Source organism: Colletotrichum orchidophilum (assembly GCF_001831195.1).
Source record: "Colletotrichum orchidophilum strain IMI 309357 chromosome Unknown Scaffold_38.1, whole genome shotgun sequence".
Classification (NCBI taxonomy): Eukaryota; Fungi; Ascomycota; class Sordariomycetes; order Glomerellales; family Glomerellaceae; genus Colletotrichum; species Colletotrichum orchidophilum.
The window spans coordinates 169,838-196,066 of record NW_019172994.1 but is presented as its reverse complement, the minus strand read 5'-3'; the positions used below and the strand labels follow the sequence as shown (position 1 = coordinate 196,066).

Sequence of the window (26,229 nt, the reverse complement as noted above, 5' to 3'; positions counted from 1 at the left end):
TTACTTGTAGAACACGAAAGGAACAGCTTTTTTGGAACACGCTCATGATCAAGCTCGGTACACGGCACGCCCGGTAGAACCGACTCCAACAGAACATGCACTTCAGGATTGACTCTCTCTGACATGTACTTCGCACTAGCAATCCATGGAAAACCTCCTGCTTGATGGAAAAATGACGGAAGGATCGGGGTACCGAAAATCAAAGTGCCTTCGATCTTGTGATCGCTTCTTGCCCGGCCCTCTCCTCCTTCTGGGAAGACATCTGAAAGGGGGTGCTAAGACGTCATCTAGAATGCTCTAATGAGCATCTCCTTGACCGCTTCAAAATGTCTTGAGACATGGATGTGTGGACGGACGTTGTAAGCAGACAGAAAGTACGTGCATGTTGTGGAAATGATTGATGGGTGCGTAATCAGAAGCGCACAAGCCGCCTACAAGTCCCCTTCATTGGGTACTCACCGAAGACGCACTTCACCGGCTGGGGACTGGCGCTGTCAACCCTCCTACTTTTTCTTTCGCGGTAGGTACCGGGCACCTGGGCACCTGGGTACCTGGCCTGGACTGGCGGGGTTCAAGCCACAACGCGTCCCACCGCGACTCACCGAAACAACTTCCCACCGGTAATAACCGACGAGAACGAAAGCAAGACAGAGAGTAGCTGTACCAAGGTAGCGCCGCCTGCCGCCCAACCTTACCTGGTCTACAATACGAACACAAGAAAAGGACAATTGCACGTAATGGAGCAGGGGCGGGACTCCACGTTGCTGCATTCGCAGCCGGAGTTGTCGCCGTTGGAGGCTGAGGTCCTGGAAGAGTATGAAAAGTTGGCGGATAATATGAAGAAGGTTCGTTCGCCCGCATTGCTTCGCTTCCTACAGTTGGACCCGGACCCCTCCCCCCCTGGTCTCAAGACACTATTTAGGTACTACAAACAAAGCTTCAAAGCTAACTCGAACTTTGTAAATTAAAGCTTGCTTCAACACTGGAAGACTTGAGCGGCTCGCCGAGCACCGAGATCCTCGACGGCCTGCGTGAGCTGGAGCGCAAGACGAGCTTGGTATTTACGCTCCTCAAGGCGAGCGTGTACAGCATAGTGCTGCAGCAGGAGATTGACTGGGGTGATCAGGCTGGAAGCCAGGAGGAGTAAGGGATGCGAATACAGGATCACAAGGGGGCATTCGACATTTGCAGCGTTCGGCTGGTTGTAATGCGAGAGGAAGACGGAGAGTGCACAAATGCATGACGAGACCACGATCGGAGCAGATACCCCCAAACTACACGACGACAATCACAATACGACAACGAGGTTTAACTTCACTATTCGCGGGGTAGATGAGACATTGTAGGGAGATCTCTAGTGATTTGCGCTTTTTTGAACATATACAGTGGTATACAGAAGTGGTATACATATTAATATACAGATCCGCCGTAGTAGACCTTCCTCACATCGACCATCTTCTTTCCGCGACCGATGGCAATCTCCTCCGGGTCGGGTTGGTTCAGGAGGGCCTTGTAGACGGCGTTAACCGTGTTGTAGGGGTTCTTGGAGCGGGGAATCTTGGCGGCCAAATCGTGGATACCAGCGAGGCGGGCCATTTCGAATATCCTGTGAGAGACGCGGAGACCGAAGCCTAATTGTGTCAGTGTATATGTGTCAAAAGGATACGGTTGAGGAACTGGCGGGGCTAGAGCGTACCTGGCGGACGGGAGAAGAGCTGCACAACAGTTCCCGAGATCTTGGTCTCGACGTTGCCGTAAATAGTGCGGTTCTCATATCTGCGGATGGGCTTCATGTTGCGGATGGCCAGGAGCGTGGCCGTCGCGGTCGCGATCTGAGCATCCGTCGACTTGGCCTCTCCCAATCCCAATCTGCCGTCTCCGTTGCCGGCTACGACGATGACGGAAGCACTGCGGATCTTACCCAGACGAGTCTGGTTAGAAACGGAACGAATCACGACTCTCTTGGTGAGAATGGAGAGAATCTCGCTGATCTTCATGCCGGTGGCTTGCTTGAGCTTGATATAGCGACCTGTGGGGTCGAGACCGTCGTCCTCGGCGTCTTCCGGGGGTTTGTAGAGTCCCTTGACACCCTCGACCTTGCCGAGCTCAGGGGCTATCGCTGAGTTGCCGTGCTCGCCCTCGATGGCCTTCCACGACTCCACGCGGGGTGGGCGAAGGGGGTTCTCTGTGGTGTTGAGGGATTCTTCCAACTCATCGAAGAAGTGCTGATCAATCTGCTTCACCCAGTCGTCGCCTGCGATAGACTCAACCTCGGGCTTCTTGACTTTCTTGGTTCCAAGCACATCAGCGTCCTGCTCGATCAAGAACTTGCGGCGCAATTCGGGGTTGTTCTCAAGCTCATGCAGCTCCTCCTCGGTGAAGTCGAGCTTCTCGGGGTTCGTCTGCTTGACCTTGCGTAGCGCCCTGGCAAAAGCCTTGCCCATGGTGTCCTTCAGCTGGCCGTCGACCCTGTCGGCCATCTTCTCAATGTAGTCGTCGACCCACTCTCTCCTCGGGAGCCACTTCACCTCCTGGGGCTTTAAGGTCTTTTGGGGTTTCGCATCGATGATGGGTTGGATCGTCGAAAAGTCCTCGATGTAGGGCTGCGTATAGGGATCCGTCCGTAACCGACCTTGAATCACCAAATCTTTCGGGTCAATGGCCTCCTCGGCGGCCTGAAGAGCCTCCCATTGCTCGGGAGTGTACTTCTCCTTCAGAAACTCCTTTTGCTGTTCCGTGTACTCGGGGAAGTGTTGTCTCGCATACGACTCGATCGCATCCGGGTTCGTCAGGCCCATCTTCTCGGCGGTGACATTGTTGAATCGTGATCGCCTCCGACCTGACCGGCTAACGGAGCTGTGGAATAGTCGATAGGGAAGGGCGGCCGGTGCGCTCGAGGCGGAGGAGACGCATCTCGACAAGACGCTCCGCGCCGGGCGTACCGAGTTCATCGCAGCAGGGAGGGGCGACGTCTCTGCACCAGTTCGTCACCGGCAGCAAAGGGTAGAATGAGTCGCCTGGGAGTGGGTGTAATAGTCGCGCGATGGGCTCTTTGGTTTTGAGCTCAAAGTCGCGCCAGCTGGTCGACAATTTTTTTGGAAAGCTCAATTGGATCGGCTTGCATTTGATTCCCTGGGCTTGATCTCAACCACCTCATTGGTCAACGAGCCCGGTCCTTCTCCCGCTTTTGGCCCGTGCGCAAACGGGTGTGACGGAGCGGAGATGTTCCTCGAGTCACATGACTTTGTGAGGTCAACGACACTTGGTTGGTGCCACACCGAGGAGCAGCTGGCTTGTTGCCTCACCGAGTCTTAGCTAAGTCCTGAGGCTGGCTTACCTTACTTAATCTTGGATTGTATGGTCTTATGCCGACTTTTAGCGTTGGCGATCAATTCGCAGCCATCAAGCTCAAAAGCCCGAGTATGTTCGACCAGGCGATGAGCACATCATTCTAGTAGACATCATTTTGTGAACATCAAGGAGTCAGTTCAACCCTCTCCAGATCGGAAAGAACGCAATGGCCTCCTTTGATGTTGTTGCCAGGACTAGCAACCACATGGCCAATCCAATGCATGCCTGCAGCAGAACGTCTTTCCCGTGAAGAAACCCAGGACCCTTTTTATTAGTGCCGAAGTAACCGCTGCAGCTCGTCCCTGCTCGGCCAATCACCCTCAGCAGACATCAGTCGACTTTCTGCCGCAGGCCTGAAACGCGCATCGATGCCGCCCCTCCCCTGGCCGCGCCCTCCTCACACATTGAACCACCACGATGCGGCCATGTCGCGTCCTGGTCTCACACTCCCAAGGCGGCCTAGCCCGGCGAAAGGCACCAGGGCCATAGGGCCACCTCCTCGCCCTTGCAGCGCACCCAATTGTGACGTCTCCCGTTTCGAGAAGCCGAGCGGATCTTTTACCTACATCTTGGCGCCTACTAACCCTCTTATTCTTCCCTTCTGGCCTACCTTATTTCGCATCTCGTGTTTCCTGCTATCGAACCAAAACCTTCTAATCCGGTCCCCCAACAATACGTACATTTTTGTTCCCTTGTGACTGGCGCACTTGAGACTCAGACCTTCATTTTTGACTTTCTGTACACTTTTAATTCCAACCAACACAGTCCATACCGCCCGTTGCAGGTGTCTTTAAATCTCCTTATCTCGCCGCCGAAAATCAACGACCGGTCAAGCGTCAGCCCACCTGGCTGAGAATCATCGCACCGACTTCGCTTCCAAGCATCGATCGATACCGAAAGATTAAAGATCACGACAATGGGCCAATTCGACTGGTTCCGATCCATTGGCGCTACCCCCGAGGCCGTCGCCGTTCTGAACGATCAGCCAATTCTCTTCACCATCCTCCTGATCGTTCTTGTTGCCGTCATGCTCCAGGGAGTGCTTCTCTGGTACATCCACTTTGCGACATTGAAGCCCGAACAGAAGAAGAAGAAGGAGCCGAAGAAGGGAGGCAAGGGAGGAAAGAAATAAGAGGGACTGCGGGCTGGAGGCGCGCACTTTCTCGGAGGATTCTTTGCGAAGACAGGACCTGGGGCCTGGTAAAGTGGCGGATTACCAACACGGTCACGTCGCTCAGGGAGATAAAACGCATGCGCTAGAAGAGAGTTCGCCGTATCGGACTTTTTTCATCTGCAACAATGGGGCGAGGCTGGATAATGAATTGTATTATGGCTTGAGAATTGAGCCGGTCCCATGGCTGCCTCAGAGCGGCAGATACCACAGTTTGTGATGCTCGAATGTCACAGGCTGCGTTCGACATCCATTTCTTGCAATATATCTCTTGAAACTCTTTCCTATGACCGAAATATGGACGTTGGCGGATTTTCGGGTTGTAGACTACCGGTGCTCTTTCGGCAGTTGATTTATTCCATTCATTCTTCCTCAAAATGGGCAGTTTTGTTTTCGGAAAAGGATTCGTTTGGCCAGGTGTAGCCCTGGCATATGTCTTCCCCGTGGCCGAGCTCAGGTTCTCCGTGTATCTCATGATCATCCGGTAGGTGGTCAGGTCTGGCTTCTTGGAACGATACCTCTGAGGACAGGCCCTCGCCCTCGTCACGCTGCCAATCGCTGTAACGCTGAGGAGATGTCAAACTTTGCCCATAGGAGCCATCGGCAAAATATCCTATCCCAAAGTCTTCTTCATCCCCGAAATCAACGCTGGCATTCGACCAGTCACTGCAACCTCCGGAAGTGGTGCTGGCCAGTGGGTGTGTCGAGTGAAGAATCAATCGTGATGTATCCATTAAGTCGATTGCCCGAATCAGCCCATGCGCCTCCAGGTCTACCACGTTGCGGGAGTCATGGGTCTCCCCAAAATCTGAGATGGGCTGCGATGAGAACAGAGAGTCGAAAGCTCCTGAATCGACATCGTCCTAAGAAACGTCTTCTGGATAGCGGCCCTCGTCGTTGTTTTCCTCTCGCTCATCTCCAAGCTCGCTCCGATCCGCATGGAGATTGAAAGTCGGAGGTGGGGAAGACAGACACAGGCTCTCGTCAATCATCCAGGAAGACGGCGTGTTCTGGCCAAAATCCATATCAGTGTCTGATAATGAGTCTTGGATGTGGCGAGCCTGATTCGTTTCAAGCTCCTCATCGGCTACAAAACCGGACTCTACACTAATTGAGAGCTCGTCTTCTGCTCTATCTTCATAAGGAGTCATGGCATCGAGATCCAGGAGCTCTGGGATTTCACCTATTCGTGTTGCCGGCTCGCTGCGCTGTTGCTGTGACGATTTTGTCTCGTCGAAAGCAGGTAGATGCGTACGCATTAGCCTCCATATCCGCTGCCCGAAGCTATCGGGTGTGCCATCTTGAGCTACATTGGGATGGCTGTCTGAGACATTGCCGTTGGATACAGAATTATGGCGCCGTAGTCGAAGAGACTCGATGTGGTCAAGATCTGAAAACACGGAGGACAGTGCTGGTAGGAGGTGAGATCGAGCAATCAAAGACTTTGTGTTCATTAGTCTTTCCATCAGTATGCAAAGTAGTCGAAAAGCAAAACGTACTGAAAGATAGCTCGTGTTAAATACCTCGGGTGCAAGGCGAATAAGTGTTGGCGTTCTCATTGTTGATATTGTTTCGATTCCTTCAACGGCTTTGCGACCGATGAGTAAAGTGTTGATACCAGCTTCCACGAGTCTGTATATCGAAGAAGTGACCTCGCCATCCTTAGAAGCCTGCTTGTTGGATGCAGAGGCAACGGCATCGCAAGGTAGAAGACAGACGCCTGAATCTTGGCTGTCGAAATGATCTTTGACCTTGTCTTGTGAGTCCTATTCCATCGACGAATCGTCTAAGTCCAAGTTGCTTTCTGAGTCAGAAAGAGGCCCATGACTGGCAGCCATTGGCACGTTCCTGTGAGAATTCACTGTTATAGGGGGTTCCGGGTTGCAGAGTTCCTGACGAAAGTAAAATGAGCAGGTGAGATGCTGCATAGTAATTGCCGTAGTGTCAAGGGGCATCATAGGGTATAATGCAGCCCCTGAATGCTCAATCTTGAAGGATAGATGCCGATGGCTGGAAGGACTCTCCACATCGTACACTAGATTGATTCCTAGCTGGGTCCAAATCTTTTATTCATTAGGAAGTGTCGTTCGTGATGTTACCAATGATGATGCCTACCGGACAGCTTATTATTTGAGTTGCAATGTGGTTTACGAAATTGGCTTGATCCTTCGAATCGTCTTCCTCCTTGGTGACCGAGACCAGGAAGCGGCAAGTCTGAGCCTGGAGGATGAATAATTCTCCTCCTTGAATGCCAGCGAGCAGCTCATCGGCAGTTGAGAACAACGTCTGGCCGGTTGGCAAGCGGAAGGAAATGTTGCTCGCGATGTTGAGGAAGAAATATGTCGTTGGGTCGGAGAGAACAACTGGGTCAAGCGATAAGGTAACTGTCGTCATGATGTGGAGAGGCACGGGACTTCAGCGTCAGAAAGGGACATTTACGTTCGGGAATTTCGGACAATGCCTTTTGTCAAACAACGAATGTCGTTGGATTCGACAGACGCTAAAATATTAGATACATGAGGTACCTTCGATAATTGAGGAAGGAAGGTCGTTCCAGGTCGTCCCACTTGGGAAGGAATGAGGTACAGCCTCCAGCGGAATTCTGAGAAATGGTACCTTCGGGGAAGACTGGCAGGTGCGATCACATTTCACACGGCAACAACAACACTACCTTCCCTGAGTGGGGCGGGGAAGTCTGCTATTCAAGCGTCATGATTATTGTACTGCGGGGACAGTGTGAATGTAAACAGGCAATCTTGAAAGTGAGGCCAACAGGAGACGTCGCCATTCTCGAAACGGAAGATGAGGTTTGCACAGGTGAGGTCGAAAACCTTGACACATGGAGGCCCGGAAATACCGGCCCGAACGGCTGTTGCTGGCCATGGTTTTGAGAGCTGTAGATCTGGACCGTTGACATCCCACTGTGCTACCGTCGTCCCCCACATGCCTAGCGTAGTCGCCGGTCGGTAATGCGCATCCTATCAGCGATGTCGACGATAAGCTACCAACCCAAGCCTGCGATCACAAGAGCCTAACGTTGCGCTACCTTAGACGCAGACGAGGATTGGATACCAGCATCTTACTCCAAAAGATGCTGTCGAATTCTTATCAAGATGGTTTATAGCCCCCGGCTACTACTTCTAGGCCGGATGTTGATGCGTTGTCCCCTTTTGCTACGTTGAGTTCTGGGCGCATGAAAAAAAAAAAAAAGGTTGATGACCGGTTTACAGCTCTGCATCTCCGCTACCTTGGTGATAAGGCTTTCAGGCTTCAGGTGTTGGTCAACCCCACATGATGTGCTGAGACCCCGGTCTTGCTGTGTCATCCACGGCAGGGTCACCGCCGGTTCTCTGGGCAAGTTCTAGCACGCTGTTGCTACCGCCAACTTCTGTATGACGCAGGCACCACTTTACACTTCACATCTGCTCACTAGGATCTGCTTTACTCACCAAGCCGGACCATTGCCCGTAACACCAAGAACAAGTCGCTGAGAACGTTGACTGTGAACCCTCATTGCGGTTACCGAATTTTCAAGCAGTTTCCATCCAATCGTGATCCTAATTGTTGAGCGCGTCATTATCGGCGAACACCTTTCACGCGACTGCCACCACAAATACCATAATAACAACCCCAACCATTTACGACGGAGAAGCCCAGCAAAACTAACGACACCACTTCAAACTGCCTTGGCCGCAACCCACAGGACGACTCGTTGCTCACCCTTGCCCAAGGAAGGAGCTAGGATCTGCGTTTGTGGCCCTGCACCACGACACAACCAGGACGGCATCTGACTATATCCACCCACACGTCTCGTCCACGCCCGGTGCTAATTCTCCCCTCACGCCTCTCCAACGACACACCTTGGTTCAACCCGCACTGCGCGGAACTGCGTTCTTGGACGCCCGCCCGCTTTTGAGCATGCCTCTTTTCGATCTCGGCTCTCTGTTCCTCGACCACGTTGTCTTCATCACCAACCTCGTCTACATGAACATCGCCCTCTCCAATGCTGAACCCGGCCTGCTTTTCCCTCTTTACGTTGTGTCGAAGCTACTGGCTCGAGGACCTGAAGATTGGGATTCTCCCACCGCAAAATGGCCCCCGCCCATGAAATGGTAGCCGACTGCGGCTACCAGACCCCGGATGAGCACAGCAACCGCCCCTCGTACTTTGCTACCCCAAACGAGCCTCCTTTGGCATCATTGCCATTACCTAAGTCTCCTTTGAGACGTTCCCCATTTATCCCTCGTTCCTCCTATGAACCCGCCCTAGAAACGGAACATGGCACGGCGATACCCCCGGCCGGAAGGCAGGCAGATTCGAATGAGTCTAGCCCAAACAATACAACTACGGCAGAGAAGCATTCTAGCTTTAGCAAAGTAGGAATTCGAGACCGGATCGCCTGTCATACCTGGACCTGGTTCACTATGGTAACACACCCGCTCATCCGCGATGATATTTGTTGCTAATGATTCATAGACGATGGTAGGGAGTAGATCATGCAAACGAGATTAATAAAATGCTGATTTCGTGCAGGCTACCGGAGGGATGGCGAACGTGATACACTCTCGTCAGTAACCTGAGTTCCCCGGCTGATGCACATGCTTATTTGAGACAGTTCCCTACCAAGTTGCCTGGCTCAACGGCATAGCTGTAGCCTTTTTCCTGCTGAACATCATGTTTTTCATTACGAACTGTGCCCTTGCCTGTATTCGGTTCAAATCTAGACCAGGGGCCCTCACGCATTCATTTACAGACCAGACGGAATCGCTCTTCATTCCTTCTGCTGTTGTCTCGTAAGCGGCCTGGACGAATCTGCTTGGTCATCAACTGAACTGCTATAGCTTCGCCATCATATCGATTAACATATGCCAATTCGGTGTGCCACATGTAGGGCCGTGGCTCCTTAGAATCATGCAGATTCTGTTCTGGTTCTACATAGCCTTGAGTGTGCTCGCCAGTGCAACCATATATCTGATTCTTTGGTCGACACTGTGAGAGCCTTTCTCTCAGCCTATGACAGTAGTCTCGGTCTTGCTGACGATCAGTAGGATCTTCCCTATTCACACTATGACTCCTACTTGGGTCTTCCCGGCCTACCCTCTGCTCCTCACGGCACCTTTTGCGAGCAACCTTATCCAAGCCGCTGTCCAAACGAACCAGCAAGTCGTCACTCTTAACAGGACTGCTATTGCGCTTTGTGCAGTAGCTACGCAAGGTGCGGGCTGCTTGATTGCCTTCATGATCTCAGCTGCCTTCATCTATCGATTAATGACGCAGAAACTGCCGCGGGATTTTCAACGCCCTGGTGTGGTACGTAATTATTCCTGGTGCAATTGGAAAGAGTGAAGCTGACCGAATTAGTTCATTTCCATCGGACCATTTGCCTTCACGGTTGGAGGCTTAGGTAGCGTTCCCCCTCAGACACAGTGAGAAGCTCGACTAATCATTGCAGTTCAACTCGGTAATTCTGCAGACAAAATTCTGCCCAGCGATTTCCTGGGGACCGATCTGGCTGTGCCCATTATTAAAGTTATGTCTGTCTTGATTGGGCTGTGGCTATGGGGCTTGAGCATGTGGTTCTTCATTGTCTCCGTTGGATCTCTTTGGAAGTACGTGCGGCCAGAGAGCAAGATGCCTTTCCAAATGACTTGGTGGTCATTTGTCTTCCCGAACACTGCACTTGTTACAGCCACGACCGCGCTTGGCAAGGCCCTGCAGAATAACGGACTACAGATATTCGGATGCGTCTTCGCTGCGTGTTTGATAGTTATATGGTTCATCGTCTTTGTAACGATGGTACGATGCTTGTACCAGCGGGAACTTTTATGGCCAAAAGATACCCAATAGTAGACAACTTCAAAGGTCTACTTCTGCAATGTTGCTCAGGAAACGCGAGAAATTTTGACCAAATCATGAGCCCGCGCGACAGGAAGATTTAACTCGAATGAGGAACCCTTTCCAACATGTCAATCCCAATTCTAAATTATAGCCAGACATGACCTTGAAATTGGAGGCACAGTAAATTCTCGGTCAGGTAAGGTAGGCAGCGGGTGAAAGTGGGGCCAGTTACCCGCCCAGCCTCTCTCCACTACTAAGGTACCTTACCCAACACAGTGCATGGATTCTTCCATTCGGTCAAGACTTGCCCTCTGCGAGCCAACATCTCTAGACAATTCCAACCGTCGACACCTCACTCATCGGCCTTTGTTCATCGAAGCTCGTCTGAAAAATGTCGTGGGAACCTAATTCAGCGTTACATCGCCAGCAGAACAGCAGTGCTGATGCGCCCAAAAACCTCCCAATCCACACCCCCGAGCAGTCGGTAGCAACAATCCAGCCCAAGTCCAGCCATGCAGCAGACGACTTTTTGCAGGGCTTCTTGGATCCCTCGTTTGACCCAGCAGCGTATCTGAATGCTACTTTGCCGCCGCTTCAACATGGCAGCCACCACTTATCAAGAAGCAACGGCCAGGCCGTCCCGCTTGCCGATTTGTCCAATGAGGCGCAAACGCTGCTGTCCCAACTCAACATACACACGACGAGGCTTTCCGGAACGTTGACCCAGTTGACAGATGACATCCTCCGGAGCGGCAGCCGACTCGCCTACGAAGTCGAGCTTCTCCGAGGTGAGACTCTGAGTCTTGCTGAGACGATGAATGAGACGCTGCAGGAGGACATCAAGAAGTTCGCGCCAAGTGATGTCAATCAGGTGGTGAAGGAACCAGCGCCCAAAGCCACGGATGGGCAAGGAAGGAGAGAATCTGTGGGCGCCAATAAGACCGATGAGGGTACGGTCACGGAGGGGCAAGCGGCAATGTCAGAACCGCCGTACATCAATCAACTGCGGACGCTGACGGTGGTCCGATCCCGCCTCGACACCGTCATTAAGACCTTTGGAGACGCCATGGAGTTCGTCTTTCCGCCGTCGGAGCTCTCCGTCAGCTCGTCCTTCCTCTCCGTTTCAGCGCCCGATCCCGGCGCGGAGCAGCACAGCACGGAGGAGAAGGGACAGCAGGTCCTTCAGGGTCTACGAGACGAGATATCGCAGCTCCTGACCAAGTTGGAGGACCCGGTCAAGGGCATCGAGAAGGCGGCGCAGCGCATCGAGGAGCTTAAAGAGCTCAACAAGGTCTGGAAAGGCACGGCGGAGGAGAAGGGCAGGACCAAGTTCATCGAGAGCTTGGCCAAGATGGTCGAGGACCGGCATAGGGACCTCATGAGGGAGGTTGACCAGGCGAGCAGGAGAGATTTGAATGACGGGCGAGCGAGAAAAGGGAGTGTGCATGCCGATGCGGCGGAGAACAAGACATATCTTGGAGGGTACGGCTTGATGAGCCAGCTACAGAAGCTTAGAAACGGCTTATAACAATATGATCGATCAGATGGGCATATCAAGGAGCTTTGCATGCAAGCTGTGAGGCACCAGAGCCTGAGATTCTGGGTGGCAGTGAGGGACACCTCGCAAAGAAGCGCATGCTGACACTCTGGAAGATAGAGCGCAAAGTTAGATAGGTACGTATACACTGCCCTGTTGACATGAAGACAGACGAAGATAAAACGATGAATGAAATATGAAAATGTGACATATTGTTGTATCCTATCTCATGTTATGTCATATCTGCGGCCTGTTTCTGTACGTGGCTTCCTTCCGTGGCTATGCCTGAGAGTGTTCGTCTCATAAGCCTTCGACCCGGAGTGAGCATGTACTAACCTTGCGGGAAACCGCATCCTGGAAGTCTAGGGGGGTTCGGCCTAAAATCGGCAAGCGCTGAGTTGTAGGCCACTTCAGCTATTTTTTCATCCCTTCCGCCCACTAACTCCCCTGGCCCCTGCGGAAGTCATCGGGTGACCCCCGTCCAATAAGAAAAATTCACCCCTCCAGCGGTCAGGTACAGAACCTGAAAGTGCATGCGGTCACTTAGCGGAAAGGCTGACAAGGCAAGCACACTGCGCAGGACCATCTCGTGCCGCAGCGCTCTCACCTTTCTCCGATTCTACGATCTCCCACACAAACACCGAAGCGAGAGGTACCGCTACGAATGGGCGCCTGAACGAAACCCTCCATATTCGAGAGTAGTGAATGAGAGGTACCTCCTCTCTCCAACCACGTCCCGGAACCTGTCTCTTTAGACTCCTGTTCTAGCGAACTTCGGTTTGCTTGAGCTCCGGCTTGCGACGGTCGCCCTTCCCGCACTAGACCGGATCATTGCCTCCAAGTACAACACCGCTCTCCTCTTTGATCAAACGAATTCATTGCGCCCCCAAACTACCAATACACGAAGCTATTCGTCATTTTTACAATGGCAGCCAACGAAGCAGCTATTCCCAACTTGGGGGGCGCTTCTGCCCAGCCAAAAGTCGGACGAGCATCTCCGGCGCCCCAGTCGAAGCGCGACCGCAAGCGCCAGGCACTTGTCGACAAGATCGCCAACTTGCAAGAGAAGTTTAGCCGGGATCGTGACCTTGGATACCGTGATCAGCTCCAGAAGGTTCAGGTCGACACCAACCTCGTCCAGCGCATCGATCCATACGCTGATGATGTTCTGAATGTCATCGCCAGTCTGCGACAACAGCACGAGGAGACGCATGGACAAGAGGCGCTGTCCGACAGCAATCGCACCCTGCTGCAGATGGCCGGTCCCAATTTTGAGGACTTTGTTCAGGGAATTGAAGATCTCGTCGAGTACAGAGATTTTCATTTGCTTCAGCACATGGTGAGTGTGGCCGATTTTCCCCTTTCCTTTCGTCGGCCGAGCTAACAAACGCAACAACAGCACGAACATGAGCGTCGACTCCACCAGTACAAGAACGAATATCTTTACAAGGTCGAGACTGCCAAGCGCGAGCATCAGGCCCTTTCTTCAACACTTCGCGATCGGCTCGTTAATACCCTGCTATCGAGAAAGTATCGCTTGAACAAGGAGAAGGAGGCCTTGGAGATTTCAGATTCTTCGGCGCTGCTGCTCCACCCCAACCAGTTCAGCATCACCAACCCATCAAGCCCGGGTGGCACTCATGGGAAACGCGCGACAAGGCTACGCAAGGATGCCGAAGAGCTTGCCAGCTATGCGGACAGCAAGAAGCGCAAGAGGAACCCCGGCGAAGACGACGGCTCACCTGTTCCGTCCCGACGAGCGCTCGATCCGAACAACACAACGCCTCTTTGGCAGAACGAGAAGCTTCGGGTCGCCGCGAAACAAAATGGTCCGGCTTACAGCATTGATAAACTCTTTACCGAGAAAGAGCTCAGTATGGCATACAATGCCGCAGCCGTCGCTTCCCACAAGCACATCCTCAGACACAAGCCTTATGCGAATGGGGGCTCATCTCCGGGCAGCGACTCCGGCAACGGCGACGAAAACGGTGAACATGACAGTGAGGCCTTGTCTGCCCCGGCTATGGAGCGCACCAGCTCCCACGCCACCAGAAGCACGAGGGCCGGCATCAATCAGAACCTGATTGACGCCGTCGAGGGAGCCAATGGCTTGGAATTGCCCAAGTACCTTGAGATCATGCAGCCGCACGAGCCCGCCAAATTGCCCTCAGTCTCTGTGACCAACTACTTCAAACCGGTCAGAGGTAATACTGACGGCAACCTGCCGCAACCGCTGTCACCCGAGGAGATCAACTCCGACATCATGGTCATGGATATGTTCAAGAAGTACGACACTAATCACAAGCCCGGCGACTCAATCGACCATCCAAACGGCAGCAGGAGGATCTTGGAAGCCTCTATTACACCTTACACCATGACTCCATACACGGGATTCAAGCCAGGCCCCCGACCTGATCCGACGAAACTCAGAGAGGATCTGATGCTGATCGAGAGCAGCATTAGAGATGAGGCTCCTCCATCTTCCCTCGCAGCCATCGCTGCCGTACCTATGAGCCGCACCAGCAGCGCAACGGGCGGCGCAGCGATGAGCCGACAGGGGAGTGCCCGCGGCAAGGGTCGCAAGAATCAGAACCAGTCATGACGTACAAGCTGTTGAACGGTGTTTCGGTGTTTGGGAAAAAATGGTTGTGATTCGGGCATGGATTTTTGGCGGGAGTGTGTATTCGAACGACTTTTGGGGCCACTAATCAATCCCGTTGACTGCGGTCAAACCGCACAGCATCGAGCAAGCTTATATCTCTTTTCTTTTTCTCTTTCACGATTGATAGGTGCATCTAGTGGGCAAAACACCGAATTCACAGCAGAGGTTGGTATATGACAGAGGGGTGGTGATACGACGCAGAGGCAACGGTCTCGGCCGGTTTCCGAGGGGTGGCATGCATTGATACCCCAATGCTCATAGTAAAAAAACATTCTCATCATCATTGACTCATAAATATAACTCCAGATGGGTGTATCTAAGGACCGAATACCAGCGCCCGCACTTCGATGCTCTCGCGGCCCACAGCATCAGCTCTCGTCCTCGGGTCTTCAAAAGCAGTGTGAGCCAGGCGACCTCCTGCAACACCGGTGCCGTCCCGGAGTCCCTCGCTGTCGAAGCACTCGAGCAGTAATCGCTCGTCTCCAGTCATGCCGCTCAAGAAGTACCACTTCTGCTCGGGATTGAACTTGATCCCCGCCGTCTGGCCGGTGTACCCTGTGGTATACCGGTGCTCGATGGGGACGATATCCTCATCGGCCAGCGTCGACGACGAAGCGAAGCCCAGGGGGAACGACTCGACGGGCGTCTCGTTGAGCGGCTTCCAGACGTTGATGATGCGGTACCGGCCCGCAAGGAGCTTGTCCGCCTCGTCGGGTAGGTGTTTCTTGACCCGCTGGATGACGGAGACGGGCGTCTGGTCAATGTGCACGCGGGTAACGGGGTTCCGGAGCGCTTTCGAGTCGGTGCGCCGGATGGTGTGGTCGAAGAAGAGAACCCTATTGCTTCCGGGGACGTGGTCTAGGAGCAGCTTCTCGACTTCCGGATAATAATTTTTCTTGACGGATTCATCATCGGAAAAGTCCTTTTCGGCGGAGGGGGGCAGGTTGCGGATCACGGCGAAGGCGTCGCGGTCGAGGTTAAAGTCGGACTCACGGCCGCGGATGTCGTGGAGGAGGGTCTCTGTTGGCGCATCGCCGTAGTTTCTGTCCGGGGCCCCTTCCGGATTGATGATATTGTAGGGGGCCGAGTTATCGGCGGGCGCGGCGAAGAAATTTAGGATGGCGCGGACCTCGCCGCGGGGGACTCTGTCGATGGCCATGCGGGATCTTGGGTTTGGTTGTAGTTGTAATATGATATGTTGTATCTGAATGTTTACACTGGGTGTATGAATCAGCTTGGTCGCTTTTGCAATTTGCTTGGAGACTATCAATGAGACTGGTATCGAGATGGTGTTAATGACAGCAGTGGTGGCTCCAGATACATTTCTTTTCGGTTTGGTTTCTTTCTTGTTAAATACTTTTAACGTCTACATCCTGCATTTCAAAGCAAGATGATAAATGAAGCCATTCGAGCTGCCAAAATAGCCTATGCTTATGAAAGAGCAATCACGTCATTCGGAGACGATTGGTCTGGAAAGCCTCGGTGCGGAGGTGTTGGTCTGTGGGATTAGTCAAGTCGGAGCCATCTGCAGCATTTGGAGGTCTTGGGGTCTTGGGTGTTGTAACTCCAGGGGTTTGGCAGAGGGGAGGACAAGGAGCATGAGCATTAGTCAAGGGCGTACACAAAGGCGTAAGGTACAAGGGCGTGGGGCACAAGGGCTTGGAATCACACCGCAACCGATTGCACATGACGGACGACGGGTTTTCCTTAGAAGGATTAAGGCATTGAGGGTGAAGGACATATTCCTTTTGCGATGCAATCATCTGCCCGAGCAGTATCTCACCCTCGGTCTTCAGCCATTCCAAAGAGCGAAAGGGCATCAGCATATCGGAGACGAAGTCAAGGCGGGAGTAATGGTATACACTCCTGGTCTTTCTATTTCCCCCCTGATGAGTGGTTCATAAGAGCTCCGTTAGAGTTTGGTCTTTGACAGCCTTGGCTTTTCAAATGGTATGATCAGATCGGAGTGCCGAGCCAGGCAAAGCATTTCCCGCAGCTGGGGCCAATCATCATGGCAGGGGCAAAACAGAACCTAGTGACTAAGCAGGAAGCGATCTGGGGAAGCCGGTCGATGATGACATCGCACAGTGCCCGAAAAGCCGTGCCTAAGGCGAGTTCGACACTGCCGCAATTGCCAATCCCCGTGTCCCCCTAGCAGCTCCATCTTCAGCTCGATCCCGCTCGGGGAATTCCTGCCATAGTAATTAAGGCCTAAGCGCAATGGCGCACCTGCTTGCAGCGACACCCGGCTGCAGCAGGACATGAGCCAGCACTCTTTGGACCTTTCCCCCCTTTGGTTCTCCTGAATGGTGACAAAAGCTAATTTTAGCACGTCCCTCCTTCGCCCGTCGCTAGGGCCCTAAATCGTCCCCGACTTTATCAGCTCGGATCTGATTGATGTTTAGATTAACCCAAGCTTTCCTCTCGTCTCGGAAAGACCCGTTGGAACTGCTGTCCGTACTAGTTGAGGCCGTGAGCTACGGGACAGACGGACTGCATCGATTTACCTCATCTCCCAGGCACTCAGCCTCTAGTACTGCCCTCGTCTCAAGACGTCTCAAGACGCTCCTGAACGAGAAACCACTGCCGTGTTTAGCTGGATGGTGATACGACTTCCACGATCCTCATACACGTTGTCGCATCGTCGTTAGGCTTTAACGCAATCAACTTGTATCGCACATGCTATCAATGTGCAACCCAACTCACACCTCGACGGTGATGATGTCCAATATCCCGGATTACTCGACACCGACTCATGCGCGATGATATCCCCGCAGCCGACGATGCAGCAGCAACAGCAGTCACTCCCGCCGCCGGCGCCCAACGGCATGCATGAACAATCCCCGTCGCCGTCAATAAGACAGCAGCACATGGCTGCCCCGTGGTCTTCAACATCTTCACTTTCTAGCAGCTTCACTCTCCCGGACAGGAACGTGACGGCTGAGACCATCGAAGATGCCTATACTCAATTCGTCATGTCCTGTAATCCAGCGGTCCCGCCCGACACCGACACGGCGGCGCTGCGGGAAGCGTTCCGGGTCCCGCCCAAGAGCGGCGGGAAGAGCTTCAGCACTTTTACGCTCTTTGCGCTCATCAAGCAGCTGGAGACGAAGGAGATCAAGACATGGGCTGAGTTGGCTCTCAAGTTGGGCGTCGAACCCCCTGATCAGGAAAAGGGCCAGAGTTCTCAGAAAATACAGCAATATGCCGTCCGGCTCAAGGTACACTCCCATGAACGGTTCATTTAATTCCGCAATTGGCTGACTTTCACAGCGTTGGATGCACTCTATGCATGTGGATGCGTTCTTCGAGTACCTGATGGATCACCCTCATCCTTACTGGACAGAGATCCCAAATGGCTCAACTCCAGTATGTGAAGCGGGGAGGGATGGTGTGCTGGCAGAGGACGACATGGCTCTTCGAGCTCTCTTACCGCAGATTCGGCCCAGGCGGGGGAGGAAAAGGCCGGACGACGACGACTACGCCAAGTCCCCGTCACAACGAGCGAGGTTGAACTCGCCGCCGGCCGGAACGGGTTACACCTCAGCCCGGGCAGAGACTCTGGGTCCGTGGTCCGCTCATCCCGATGGACGGGCCACATTCGGCTGCTCTGATCCTTTGAAGTTGAGCGCTAACACAGGATCGGTGACGGGATGGCCTACGGCCGCGGACACGGCGCAGACGCCGCTCACAGCATATCCTCAGGGGCCCATGTCAGCGCTTACGCCGTCAACGCGCAATGGTGGATTTTGGGGTGACTCGGAGCCGAGATCAGCCATCACTCCCTCACGACCCAAAGCATCTCATCGTCGGCATGGTGCCAAAGTCGTGTCTTCTGCGTGGAGGAGCGGTGGCCCGGGAGGCAGCGGCAAGACTCGCGGTAGGCCGCCGATGAATAAAGCAAACGTCGAAGGACCTTTTGTGGCTTTTACTGCCGAAGAGCCGGCTTATAAGCGGCCAAGTCCTGAGAGCAAGATCGAGCCAGGCCCGATCACGCCCCCGGCGCCGATATCTCAGAGCGCACCACCGCCAGTCGCGGTCCCAGACCTACCTCAGCCGTCGCACATGCCACGGCCGGCCAAGCCGAGTATTTCACTACAAGTGCCGGAACGCCACGGAGGATCTGTTCGTCTCGCGACGCCGCCTCCACCGATCGTGATGGTCAACGGGGGCCCTCCACGCGAAGTACCCGACACAACAAACTGGAGAACCACAGCACCACCAGTGGAACTACCACCGGGCCACCACGCGAGCGTTCCTGGTGCTATACCATCAGTGGACTTGCCGGCAGATCCATCGCCCGACGCCAGAGGCAGCGGCATACCATCGCAACCAAACGATATCCCTATCGGTATGTTCGAGAATATGAAGGACCGGACCAATGTCGACGCCGTCCTCGGCTACTTTGCCCATGAGACGGCTAATGGCGACTGGGTCGACGCGAACAACAACCCGATCGAGAACTGCAGTATCGCGGAAGCCTACGCGCTCGTCCACACGACAGTGGAGAGGATGTGGCAGACGGCGCCGAACCAGGACACGTTCCTTATCAACCTTGCCGCGTTGGCCGGCGGCAGGGCCCTCATGACGACGAGCAAGCTGCGGGTCAAGAGGGAGGAGGAGTACGAGGACCGCGCGACGTACAACTGCAGCTGGGAGTTTCGACTGGGCACGATCCGCGGCAACTACAACATGGTACAGACGGTTATGTACAGCAGGTGGCAGAAGCCCGAGGAGAAGCCGGAGAAGCCCAACATGAAGGGCACGTCCGGTGCCGAGTCGGAGTGGGAGAGGAAGTACAGGGACCTCCTGGCTCTGTCGGAGAAGAGGGACAAGGAGATTCAGGCCATGCGGGCCGGGCTTACGGCGAAGCTCAACGAGACGTTTTTGGAAGCCAAAGATCTCATGAACAAGTGAGGGAGCAATTGCCTTTGTAATCAAATCGGGTCCGAAACGAGTATTACGAGTGGAAAGCATGCAGTGCACATACACAGATCGTCACAAGGGCGGCATAGAATATCCAGGAATTAAGGGTCCCACTGTACAGGACAGGCAGGGTACTTGAGAACATGAGGGTGGCGTAATAATCGAAAGCATAGTGCCGGCGCAGGGTCATGGGAGAGCGTATATCAGGGATTGGATTGGATGTTTGGAAGGAGGGCAGAAATACCAATTGAAAAGCGATGATCTCGCGATCGTTAAGACTACACATTAAGTATGTACCACACACTCAAATTCGTTACAATATCCAGTGGGTGAAGAAAGAAAGCAGTTGCTAATCAAGTTCAACCCAATGGTGGACTGAATCACGAGAAGGAAGAGTGGAGGAGGAGGAGGAGGAGGAGGAGGAGGAGGAGGAATCGTTTGGGCTTACTAAGGTCCCCCCCCCAAGATCAGAGATCCAAATCCATTGACCAATGGGATGCAAATCACTCAACTTCCATAAACCTCACCGGTTCAGTGTCAGATCGGGTGCTACCTCGTCACCTTCTTCCTCCATCAATCTATTTCAGACAAAAGCTTCTTCTCAATATGCTCATTAAGGAGTCTCACGTCGATGTGCCGACCAAGGCCGACGGCAAGGATGGTTCCATGAGTTCGTGCCTTCCTGCCCCGGTTCCCGTACCGCATTCCGTTCAGCAGCTAAACAGCAAAAACGCAAACCAGGAATCTTCCTCTTCCACCCTTCGATTCCGGGCTATCCCCAAGCGTGAGATCACTTCTGCTATTTTTCAGTTCCATGGAATATCCGCAATTGACATGCTCTGCAGCAAGTTCCCCGGTGTCTGCCTCTTCTCGGAAATCTACCAAGGTCAGCCAGATCATTCTCCATGGCGGGGTCACCAATAAAGCTGGTTTTCCCCCGCACTGGGGCGCCGTCGCACCCCTCCGAACCACACCCCCCATCCTCACCGGCACTACACCGAGCTCACCGGCCATTGACCCTGGATTTCAACTTCATGTCATGCCCATGCGTGTTTTCGGCGTGTCCAGCCATTTTATAGAAGCTCATTCACACTCGTGCCGCCTAAACCGACACGAATTCTCTTTTTGGCAACTAGGACACTGATAAGCGCAACAGTAACCGGCCCCGTCGCCCGCTTCGCCCGTCAGATCGCGGGACAGGGCTACATCGTCGCCGCACCGTCGTCCTACCACGACTTCACGGGCCCAGAGGCCCTGGCCTACGATGTCCCCGGCACCGACAAGGGCAACGCCTGGAAGGTTGAAAAGGTACAATATTATTCTCACTATTCCTATATCCCTCCATCACCGCGCCTCAACAAGAACAGAAAAGCTGACCGTCGGAACTCTTGAACTCTGGATTCAGACCCTCGAATCCTACGACGAAGACTCTCGCCGCACCGTTGACTATCTCCTCACTCTCCCCACCTGCACAGGCAAGATTGGAAGCACGGGAATGTGTCTAGGCGGGCATCTCGCCGTCCGAGCCTCTGTACGTTCTCAACTACCCCTGCCCAATATGAGACCTCCTTCCCATCCTCAGCTCTCCAACAACCGACACAAATCTAACTACCCATCCCCCAAGCTCGATCCCCGAATCTCCTCCTGCGTAGCCTACTTTGCAACAGATATCCACAGCCGCACACTAGGCCCTCACACCGCCAAAAACATCTCCCCGACGGCCCCCGAGAACAGCACCCACACCCTAGACCTCTTCGCCACCAACCTCACCCACGCCGAGGTGGCCATGATCTTTGGCGTAAAGGACACTCACGTCCCGCCTGAAGGTCGCGACCTCATCCGCGCCAAGCTCCGTGAGGCTGGCGTCACGACGAGCTTCTACGAGTTCGCCTGGGCCCAGCACGCCTTTATCCGTGACGAGCTCAGCAAAGGCCGGTACGACCCGGCTATTACCAAGGTGTGCTTCGAGATCTTGCTGGAGCTATTCGGGCGCACACTCAAGTTGGATCTCGGTCCCTTGGAGGGCGTCGGCGAGGTCGAGCACGTGTGTTGAACCAGAACATTCATTCCTGTTGGGGACGAAGGAAAAAAAAAACACGTCATGCAAATAGAAAAGAGGACCAAGCATGTTGTTAAGAGGAATAGTATTTATCTGCGGACTACATGTCATCATACTCTGTTCGTAATCTATTTGTGCCCCCCATATGAGTTTGTTAAGGAAATTCATTAGGCATGGGGAGCCAGTCCAGTCTCAATGCCCACGTAAAAGAAAACGCCCGGGTTGTTCAGACAATTGACCGGCTGGTATGAAACTTTCTCCAATTTCTTTCTTTCTTTTGATTTGTTCATTTTCATGTTCCATGACTTCCCCTTTTATTGCTTCTTCTGGGTGCTCTGCTGAGCCTCCTGCTGGGTGCTGGATACACTGCGTCCACGTGGACGCTGGCCCGCTGGGGCACTCTGGAGGGGGTGGGGGTTGAGGTTGGTTGAGGCTGTTGCGTAGGGCGGCGAGACGGCGGGGGACAGAGACTGTCCATAGCCGGTATAGCCCGTTGACGGGGCACCGTAGTAGGCAGAGTTGTAGGATCCCTGGACGCCCGTCTCGGCCTCCTCGTCGTAAATGCGGTTGCGAGATGTCGTCTGGTTCAAACCGATACCGGGCCCGTCACCGACGGGAGACATGGGGATGCCTTCACCGGGTTTGCGACGGCCGCCGCCGCCCTTCGTGCTGGCTCTCTTCATCAGCTGGCTGCGGACGCGGTCGATATCGTTGGAGCGGCGGCGATCCTCCCTAGAGCTGGACAAGGTGTCCTCGTCGCCTACCCGGTAGCCCCATTCCTCCTCGGCCAATGGGTCGCGGAGGTTGAGTTCTGCCGCGGCAGCCTTCTCGGTGTTAGAGTCAGGGTTGCCGTCAGTACCCTCAGCGGCGGGCGAGGGCACTAAACGCGCGGCCTCCTTGTCCTTGGCAGCCTTGTCGCGGGCCGACGCAGCGAAGGTGTCAGTGACGGCGACAGAGTAGGATGGGTTGCTAGGAGCGCCAAGAGCATCGCCGCCACCACCGGGGGCATAGATGGGGATCTTCTTCAGAGCCATGGCCAGGGCGCACATGAACTTGGAGCGGCGAGTGGCGCGAACGCCATCGTTGTGCCAGTTGGACTTGTGCTTGATCGCGACCTTAAGCTGAAGCTTGTCCAAGTCACCGACGCCGGCAACGCCAATGGTGATATCGGGCATGAAGTCGCGAGAGTTGTCAGAGTTTCGCACAAAGTTCTCCATCTCAACGCGGAGCAGCTCGAGATCCTCAAAGCTGGTGTCGTAAGAGACATTCAAGTCGATGACCTCCTTCATGGCCTTGCTACGGGAGACGTTTTCGATCCAAAGATTGTTGAGTGCAATATTGGGAACCTGCACGACCTGCATCTTGTCGATGCGGGTGAAGACGGTGTACAGAAGCGAAATCTTGTCCACTATGAGTTGCTGCTTCTCGGAGCCGACGATGTCGACTCGGTCACCGACGTCATAGGGATGCTTGACGAAAAGGAAGATGCAGGAACCGAGGAATTCCTGGGTGGTAACGGCGAAGACGAATGACAGAGAAAGAAGCGCAGTACCAGCGGTAGCGACAGTCTAGAATGGTTAGCGGGGTTCACGACAGAGCAGGTAGGGAGGTAGCTTACGGTCAAGAAGCTGGACTGGAACCACGCGAGGAAGATGAAGACGACAAGCAAGACGACAACGAACATGAGAACCTTATCAAACACACGAAGTGCCTGACCAATGTCCTTCATTCCCTCGGTAATAGCCTTGCGTTCCTTGCCAATCTCGACCACTTTGCGAGTCATCTCTTCCAAGCTGATGTCGCCATTCATGTCATTGTCGATCATGCCGAAAGCCTCCTCGGCCTCGTCAGAGTAGGCAGGCCCAAGCACTTCCAGGAAATCTTCGGGATACAATGAGTCCTTTCCTTCGACCACGAAAGACATCCAGATACGGCGGGCGAGAGCTTCAGAAGGCTTGTGCTTCTCCAGGGCCTCAATGACGATGGAATGAGCCGAGTTAGGGTTGAAGACCTGCTTTCCAGTGATTTCGGAGGCAATGTTACCGAAAACACCGGTAATCTTGTCGCCTACACGACCAATGTCACCAACGAGGCGGAGGGGCGTAGCGCCACCATTACCAGGCTTGCCACCCTTCGCAGCCTTGGCCAAAATCAAATCGAGACTATCGTTGATGATGTAGTCCTCGTCCTCGAACTCAGGGCAGTACATGGGGAAAAGGGTGCGGGAAGCGTCGTAAAGGAGACCGAGCAGGCGAACCTCGCGCTTGGACTCTTTGATGCGGAGGGCGAAGGATCGCTGGTGATAAGAAATACCGATGAGCTGAACAATCCCCTTCTCGCCAAGATACACGGCCGACGACACAAAGGTGGCACCGAGAATACGAATCATGGTGGTGACCCAAGAGGATTGGTTGTTGGATTTGAAGAGTGCTTGGAATGACTGCCATGACGCAAGAGCCCAGAAAAAGAGTGATAGGGCAATCTGCAAATTCTGGAGTACAGTTGCGTACTTGCGTGTACCGGAACTGACGACTCCACAGAAGAACATGAAGGCATGAGGCATGAGCCATGCGACAACCTTGCCAGCCCAGAGGGTAAGCCAGGCAATCTCGATCCACAAGAAGAGATCAAACAGCGACTTCTCGTTCTTGTCTCCAATAGTGACATCTGTTCGGTGGCCGGTGATGGGGAGAACAATGAGTGGTATCGCGAGAAGAATGCCGATAGGAATGATGTAAACCAAGTAGCGGGTGACGACAGACGCGCTGGTGATCTTGGTGTAGAAGCGACCCATGGCGTTCACCTTGACGTCGTCGGACCCAGCAGTTCCGTGCCGACCCAGCTCTGCCTTCTTCTTGCGGCGTCCTCCCTTGTCATTGGGGCGGTGGAATAGGCCATGCTTCTCGTTTGTGCCTGAGGAGCCAGAATCCTCGTTGGAAGCATTCATCGTGGGCTTCCTTGCGCCAGTGGAGGCGGCGCTCCTGACCTGGGTCAATGGAATATCGCCGTCGGGCATGTCGTTGAACTGTGTATTGTTTATAGGCAGGAATCCCGAGTGCCGCGGCGAGAGAGGTCCCGGCATGCCGAAGTTATGAGGCAGCTCTTGGGTATGTCGTATTTAGTTGAGGGAGGAGGGGGAAGAATGTTGGTGTAAAACGGGAATTGGCGATTGTTGTACAGACCACTTGCTGTATAGTTGCAGTCTATTAATGTGCAGATCGAGCGGATGTCGAATCCGGCTCTTGCTAGGAAACCCAATCGAGGTGTCGTATGGTGCTCGAGTCGAAAATGGAAACAAAGGTCGAGAAGAACCAAAGTAACGACCGGATTTGGTTCTACAGGATGTGAGCGCGCGTGTATGTTCTGTGCTATCCTCTTGTGACGACAATCCAATTCCCAAAAGCGAAGGTAATTACAAGGAAAAGGGTATCTTAGGGGAGGAGGGTAGGAGACAGTGGACAGGTAGGGGCCAGGGCGGGGAGGACAGAGAGAAAGAGAAAAGAGAGGTCGAAACGAGCGGGAGCCTAGATGAAAAAGAAGGCGCGGAGGGAGAGAAGATCAGGGTTTAGGCGGAAGGCGAGCCAAAGGCAGAGAATGACGGCAAGGTTCTTGTTAGGGAAACAGGATGGAGACGTGGGATGGTAAGGTGCGGTTAGCAGGTTGACGATCATCAAAGTCCAAGGCAAGCAAGCCGCAAAGACAGGATGAAAGGGGGCCGCCGCCGCTAGGCGCGTTAGTGGGGGGGGACGGCTGTCTTGGAGCGTGCATCTTGGCGGGACCCCTGAACGGTTTTTTCCTCCCTTCTGTGCTAAGCCGGGTGCCCCCCTTCTGGTGCATCTATTTTTTTCTCCCTTTTTTTTTTTTTTTTTTTCCCTGATCTGGTCTGGCACTGGGTCAATGTGTTTTCTGGCTTTCCAGGCCAGAGTACGTACCACGCAGGCTTCTACCTAAGATATGGACAGCCAGATCAAGCAGAAAACGGGCCAGAAATCCGAAAGTGGCAGGCTTTCTACTGCAGGACGGGCTGGCAGGTTTGATGCAGGGGACAAGCCACTGACGGGCGAGTTTCAGAAGTTCTCGGGTCGATTGCTGGGATTGGCCGGTACCGCCAGGCGGTTCCCAATTCTTGGTTGGTGGATGGTCTGTGGTCCCCATTGGGTACGTACCTCAGCTGGGTGGATATGCCTCTTCTCAGGTGGGCCTTGTTGATGCCGTGCTCGCCGGTGGACTTCTTGGAACTTGTATGGTATCCATCCATAGGTTTTTCTGCGTATCTATTTTACTTCCACTTTGGATTGCCGTGTGAATCTGCGACTGGAGGCGGCACTCGGAGGGACATATCCGTGCCAATGTTGTTATCGACGTTGGTCACAACCGTGCCTTGCAGCCTGCAGGAAGAAGCTGCCCGGCAAGGTCAAGAGACTCATCGGTATCGCTCCCTTCCGTTCGAGTTGCATATCATGTCATATCCGAAGTCTTGACACTCGCACAGAGCTTATTACTGAAGTGTTTATCATAGTACACTACTGTGTAGGAATACGTGAGAGGTGCTATCAAAGGGTTGCACTGAGGTTTCCCTAGTGCAATGCAAGGTTCCTCGAGTTGATGAATCAGTCCCAGTGCCATACATCAGACGCGTCGCACAACCGCTGACGAGTGACTGAAGCTTGATGCTCCTTCGTCGC

General features: G+C 53.7%; 10 protein-coding genes across 10 annotated transcripts; 6 read left to right on the top strand and 4 right to left on the bottom strand.

Moving 5' to 3' along the window:
- Nucleotides 1–737: 737 nt before the first annotated feature.
- Nucleotides 738–1,147, top strand: CORC01_05496 (DASH complex subunit Dad3; the record flags this gene model as incomplete). The annotated part of the gene is made up of 2 exons (XM_022617139.1): nucleotides 738–845; nucleotides 971–1,147. 2 exons carry the CDS (start codon nucleotides 738–740, stop codon nucleotides 1,145–1,147), a joined length of 285 nt encoding a protein of 94 aa, XP_022476364.1.
- Nucleotides 1,148–1,410: 263 nt separating this feature from the next.
- Nucleotides 1,411–2,951, bottom strand: CORC01_05495 (uncharacterized protein; the record flags this gene model as incomplete). Its single annotated transcript, XM_022617138.1, has 2 exons — nucleotides 1,411–1,631; nucleotides 1,697–2,951. 2 exons carry the CDS (start codon nucleotides 2,949–2,951, stop codon nucleotides 1,411–1,413), a joined length of 1,476 nt encoding a protein of 491 aa, XP_022476363.1.
- Nucleotides 2,952–4,267: 1,316 nt separating this feature from the next.
- On the top strand, nucleotides 4,268–4,483 carry CORC01_05494 (uncharacterized protein; the record flags this gene model as incomplete). The annotated part of the gene is made up of 1 exon (XM_022617137.1): nucleotides 4,268–4,483. One exon carries the CDS (start codon nucleotides 4,268–4,270, stop codon nucleotides 4,481–4,483), a length of 216 nt encoding a protein of 71 aa, XP_022476362.1.
- Nucleotides 4,484–4,884: 401 nt separating this feature from the next.
- CORC01_05493 (uncharacterized protein) lies at nucleotides 4,885–6,916 on the bottom strand (the record flags this gene model as incomplete). Its single annotated transcript, XM_022617136.1, has 4 exons — nucleotides 4,885–5,340; nucleotides 5,395–5,964; nucleotides 6,022–6,288; nucleotides 6,674–6,916. 4 exons carry the CDS (start codon nucleotides 6,914–6,916, stop codon nucleotides 4,885–4,887), a joined length of 1,536 nt encoding a protein of 511 aa, XP_022476361.1.
- A 1,524-nt stretch (nucleotides 6,917–8,440) lies between these two features.
- CORC01_05492 (uncharacterized protein) lies at nucleotides 8,441–12,034 on the top strand (the record flags this gene model as incomplete). Its single annotated transcript, XM_022617135.1, has 7 exons — nucleotides 8,441–8,634; nucleotides 8,903–8,949; nucleotides 9,138–9,315; nucleotides 9,364–9,513; nucleotides 9,571–9,832; nucleotides 10,791–11,842; nucleotides 11,905–12,034. The coding sequence occupies 7 exons, from the start codon at nucleotides 8,441–8,443 to the stop codon at nucleotides 12,032–12,034; spliced, it is 2,013 nt and encodes a 670-aa protein (XP_022476360.1).
- A 788-nt stretch (nucleotides 12,035–12,822) lies between these two features.
- CORC01_05491 (uncharacterized protein) lies at nucleotides 12,823–14,499 on the top strand (the record flags this gene model as incomplete). The annotated part of the gene is made up of 2 exons (XM_022617134.1): nucleotides 12,823–13,236; nucleotides 13,297–14,499. 2 exons carry the CDS (start codon nucleotides 12,823–12,825, stop codon nucleotides 14,497–14,499), a joined length of 1,617 nt encoding a protein of 538 aa, XP_022476359.1.
- A 376-nt stretch (nucleotides 14,500–14,875) lies between these two features.
- CORC01_05490 (methyltransferase) lies at nucleotides 14,876–15,718 on the bottom strand (the record flags this gene model as incomplete). The annotated part of the gene is made up of 1 exon (XM_022617133.1): nucleotides 14,876–15,718. One exon carries the CDS (start codon nucleotides 15,716–15,718, stop codon nucleotides 14,876–14,878), a length of 843 nt encoding a protein of 280 aa, XP_022476358.1.
- Nucleotides 15,719–17,321: 1,603 nt separating this feature from the next.
- Nucleotides 17,322–19,476, top strand: CORC01_05489 (ARS binding protein 2; the record flags this gene model as incomplete). Its single annotated transcript, XM_022617132.1, has 2 exons — nucleotides 17,322–17,780; nucleotides 17,833–19,476. 2 exons carry the CDS (start codon nucleotides 17,322–17,324, stop codon nucleotides 19,474–19,476), a joined length of 2,103 nt encoding a protein of 700 aa, XP_022476357.1.
- A 615-nt stretch (nucleotides 19,477–20,091) lies between these two features.
- On the top strand, nucleotides 20,092–21,538 carry CORC01_05488 (dienelactone hydrolase; the record flags this gene model as incomplete). Its single annotated transcript, XM_022617131.1, has 3 exons — nucleotides 20,092–20,371; nucleotides 20,642–20,793; nucleotides 20,891–21,538. 3 exons carry the CDS (start codon nucleotides 20,092–20,094, stop codon nucleotides 21,536–21,538), a joined length of 1,080 nt encoding a protein of 359 aa, XP_022476356.1.
- Nucleotides 21,539–21,858: 320 nt separating this feature from the next.
- Nucleotides 21,859–24,626, bottom strand: CORC01_05487 (mechanosensitive ion channel; the record flags this gene model as incomplete). Its single annotated transcript, XM_022617130.1, has 2 exons — nucleotides 21,859–23,112; nucleotides 23,163–24,626. 2 exons carry the CDS (start codon nucleotides 24,624–24,626, stop codon nucleotides 21,859–21,861), a joined length of 2,718 nt encoding a protein of 905 aa, XP_022476355.1.
- Nucleotides 24,627–26,229: the final 1,603 nt, after the last annotated feature.